The 3,630-nt window shown below is 31.9% G+C and overlaps 1 protein-coding gene across 1 annotated transcript; it reads right to left on the bottom strand.

The window, feature by feature from the left end:
• Positions 1-601: 601 nt before the first annotated feature.
• On the bottom strand, positions 602-1,025 carry LOC124894223 (secreted RxLR effector protein 161-like; the record flags this gene model as incomplete). The annotated part of the gene is made up of 1 exon (XM_047404953.1): positions 602-1,025. A coding segment is annotated over exon 1 (424 nt), but the record flags the coding sequence as incomplete, so codon positions are not given.
• Positions 1,026-3,630: the final 2,605 nt, after the last annotated feature.

The raw sequence follows: 3,630 nt of genomic DNA, 5'->3' as shown, positions 1-3,630 counted from the left end.
GTAATTATCCTACTAGGTAACTTTCCATATAGATTAAGGATTTAACTTATTCAATTATTATTAAACCAATAAATAAATTAATTATGTGGGCCATAGAAATTTACATTCTCCCACTATTAACGTTAAATTCAACATCATTTGTCATCGTTAAATAAATCAACTAAAATGAGTTATGGCGGTTGTACGTCCCTTTACTTGACATAGTTCCTTCCATGTACTACAATATTAGTCTATTACCTAACATAACCTTTCAAGTGCATAATGGGTCCAATGATAATACTTAGAATCCTTTATCTAAGTCAGAACCTGTCATCATTATTCACAATATTATGTATACAAGAGAAAACAGGTAACAACAGAAACATATATAATTTGAGCTCAAAGTGTCAATTTCATAAACATAACAAAGTCTTTATATAAAATCATTCATTGCTATCAATAAGACTCATCCTTTCAACATGTTCAATAAATATTTTGGGCGGTAATCCTTTCGTCAAAGGATCAGCAATCATAAGCTTAGTGCTAATATGTTCAATTGACAATTTATGTTTCTGGACTTCTTCTTTAACCAAAAAGTATTTCAATTCCATATGTTTAGCACCTTTTGAATACTTATCGTTCTTAGAGAAGAAAACTGCGGCGATATTATCACAATAAATTTTCAGTGGCCTGGCTATATTGTCGACTAGTCCAAGTCCTGAAATAAAATTCCGCAGCCAATTAGCCTGGACTGTGGCCTCAAAGCATGCCATAAACTCAGCTTCCATAGTGGATGCAGCTATAACAGACTGCTTCGCACTCTTCCATGATATTTCTCCTCCAGCTAATAGAAACAAATATTCAAATGTGGATTTTCTTGTATCCACACAACCAGCATAATCTGAATCTTGATATCCAACCACATGTAAATGATCAGATCTTTTATAAGTGAGCATATGATCTTTTGTTCCTTGTAAGTATCGCAACACTTTCTTTGTAGCCTTCCAGTGATCCATTCCAGGATTACTTTGATATCGACCCAGCATTCTAACAGCAAAACTGATGTCTGGTCTTGTACATGTTTGGGCATACATAAGACTCCCAACTATTGATGCATAAGGAATATCTTTCATTTGCTTTCGTTCCAAGTCATTCTTTGGATATTGATTGAGACTAAATTTATCTCCTTTCTGACTTGGAACGGGACTTGATGAGCATTTTTCCATTCTAAATCTCTCTAATACTTTATTAATATAGGTTTTCTGAGATAATCCCAACAATCCTTGTGATCTATCTCGAAATATTTCTATTCCAATCACATAGGATGCCTCACCCATATATTTCATTTCAAAGTTGTTAGAGAGATATTTCTTGATACCATGTAACAAACCAAGATCATTAGTAGCCAGCAAGATGTCATCAACATACAAGACTAACATAATAAACTTATTCCCACTGACCTTCAGATATATACACCGATCAACAGTGTTTTCTTTAAATCCAAAGGTGACAATCGTTTCATTAAACTTAAGATACCATTGTCGGGAAGCTTGTTTAAGTCCATATATTGACTTCTTAAGTTTACACACCATGTGTTCCTTTCCTTTAATAGAAAACCCCTCAGGTTGATTCATATAAACTTCTTCCTCTAAATTTCCATTCAGAAAGGCTGTTTTCACATCCATTTGATGTAGCTCTAAGTCATTATGAGCTACCAAGGCCATTATAATTCTGAGTGAATCTTTTCTAGAGACAGGTGAAAACGTCTCTTTATAGTTAATGGCATCTTTTTGAGTAAAACCTTTAGCAACAAGTCTGGCCTTGTGACGTTCGATGTTGCCAATTGAGTCGCGTTTGGTCTTAAAGACCCATTTACACCCAACTCTTTTGCAACTTTCGGGTAATTCAACAAGGTCCCAAACTTCATTCTGTTCCATAGATTTTAACTCATCTTTCATACCATTTATCTATTTATCAGAATTATTGCTTTCAATGGCTTGTGAAAATGAAACTGGATCATCATCAATTCCCAAGTCAGTTTCTGACTCATGTAGATATACCAAATAATCATCAGAAATAACAGATCTCCTTTGTATTTGAGATCTTCTTGATGCTACTTCTTGTGGTTCATCTACTACAGGTTCATCAATTATGGCTTCATTATAGGAATATTAATTTGTTGTTCTTGTTGATTACTTTGTTGTACAACATCTTCAGGAACAACAAATTTAAAAGAAGTACATGGTAGAGGAATTTTCATCCTAACTTCTTTAATTTCCACGTTACGTGGTTCTTCACTCCCACTAACTTCGCCATTCTCAATGAATCTAGCGTTTTCAGTTTCAACTATTCTCGTACTATGATTAGGACAGTAAAATCTATACCTCTTTGATTTTTCTAGATAACCAATGAAGAAACCACTGATTGTTCTTGAATCCAATTTCTTTTCTTGTGGATTATAAACTCTAACTTCTGCCGGGTAACCCAAAAGATGCAGGTGCCTCAAACTAGGTTTCCTACCAGTCTACAGTTCAAAAGGTGTCTTTGGGACTGCTTTACTGGGAACCCTATTTAAATGTATATTGATGTTATCCTTTGGGAGAAACATCAAAATACAACTTTAAACATAATGATGCTTAAAATATATTTAACACAAAACGATAATATTTAATGCATCAATTAATAATATTTATCATCTTTGGATAAATAAATAAAACTAACGATACATCAAAATTATCTCTTTAATATTTATTGGTCATACGAACAAACAATCAACCTTTGGGTGATCCACAAATGTCTTATAACCAAAAATTTAATTTACCCATAATTATTAGATCAATTATAAGCATCAAGATTAATGGGTAATTAATTTAAACTTTAACCTTTATTTTGTAATTAATTTCATAAAGATTCGACCACTTTGGTGATTAACGAATCTTACATATATGATTCTAAGTTATATTAAGAAACAATAAATTTTATTATTGCACACTACAACGTTCTAACAACAAAGAGTTGTTTCTTTAATATTTAAAATAACAAAGATTAAATTCATGTTATTTTAAATAGAATCAATTATAATACTATCAATATTTCAAATTTCGTTATTCAATAATTGTGAAATTTATAACAAACATAATTAAAATTCACAAAATCTGGAGAAACATTAATTTTAATGAAAAATCACTTGTTCCGAAAATCAGGCTCTGATACCACATGTAAGCATAAAACGGATTATATAAATTTAAACAAGCTTATACATAAACAATCCTATCCATAATCCTTTGTATTATTCAGAAACGTTGAACTTAATGATTTTCACATACACATAATAACAATAATTCAATAAAGAATTACTTACCTAAATTCTCCATGATTTTAGCGGAAGCAAAAGCGTAATAGCAGAAGCACTGAATTGTTTCTTTCTCTTTACCTTACTTTCAAAATAATTGTGATGGAGCTTATTCTTCTTTTGGCAGAGAGAGGACCCATTTTATAATGGGAATAGTCAGTTATGTTTTCACGTTCCATCAACGTGATTGGTGGATACAATCATTATCCTACTAGAAGTCAGTACTTGTGGATACAATCCTACTAGGAGTCAGTAATTATCCTACTAGGTAACTTTCCATATAGATTAAGGATTTAACT

This window comes from Capsicum annuum, unplaced genomic scaffold, assembly GCF_002878395.1.
Source record: "Capsicum annuum cultivar UCD-10X-F1 unplaced genomic scaffold, UCD10Xv1.1 ctg71723, whole genome shotgun sequence".
NCBI lineage: Eukaryota > Viridiplantae > Streptophyta > Magnoliopsida > Solanales > Solanaceae > Capsicum > Capsicum annuum.
Note: the sequence above shows the minus strand (reverse complement) of the source record. Positions and strands in the feature narration are given on the sequence as shown.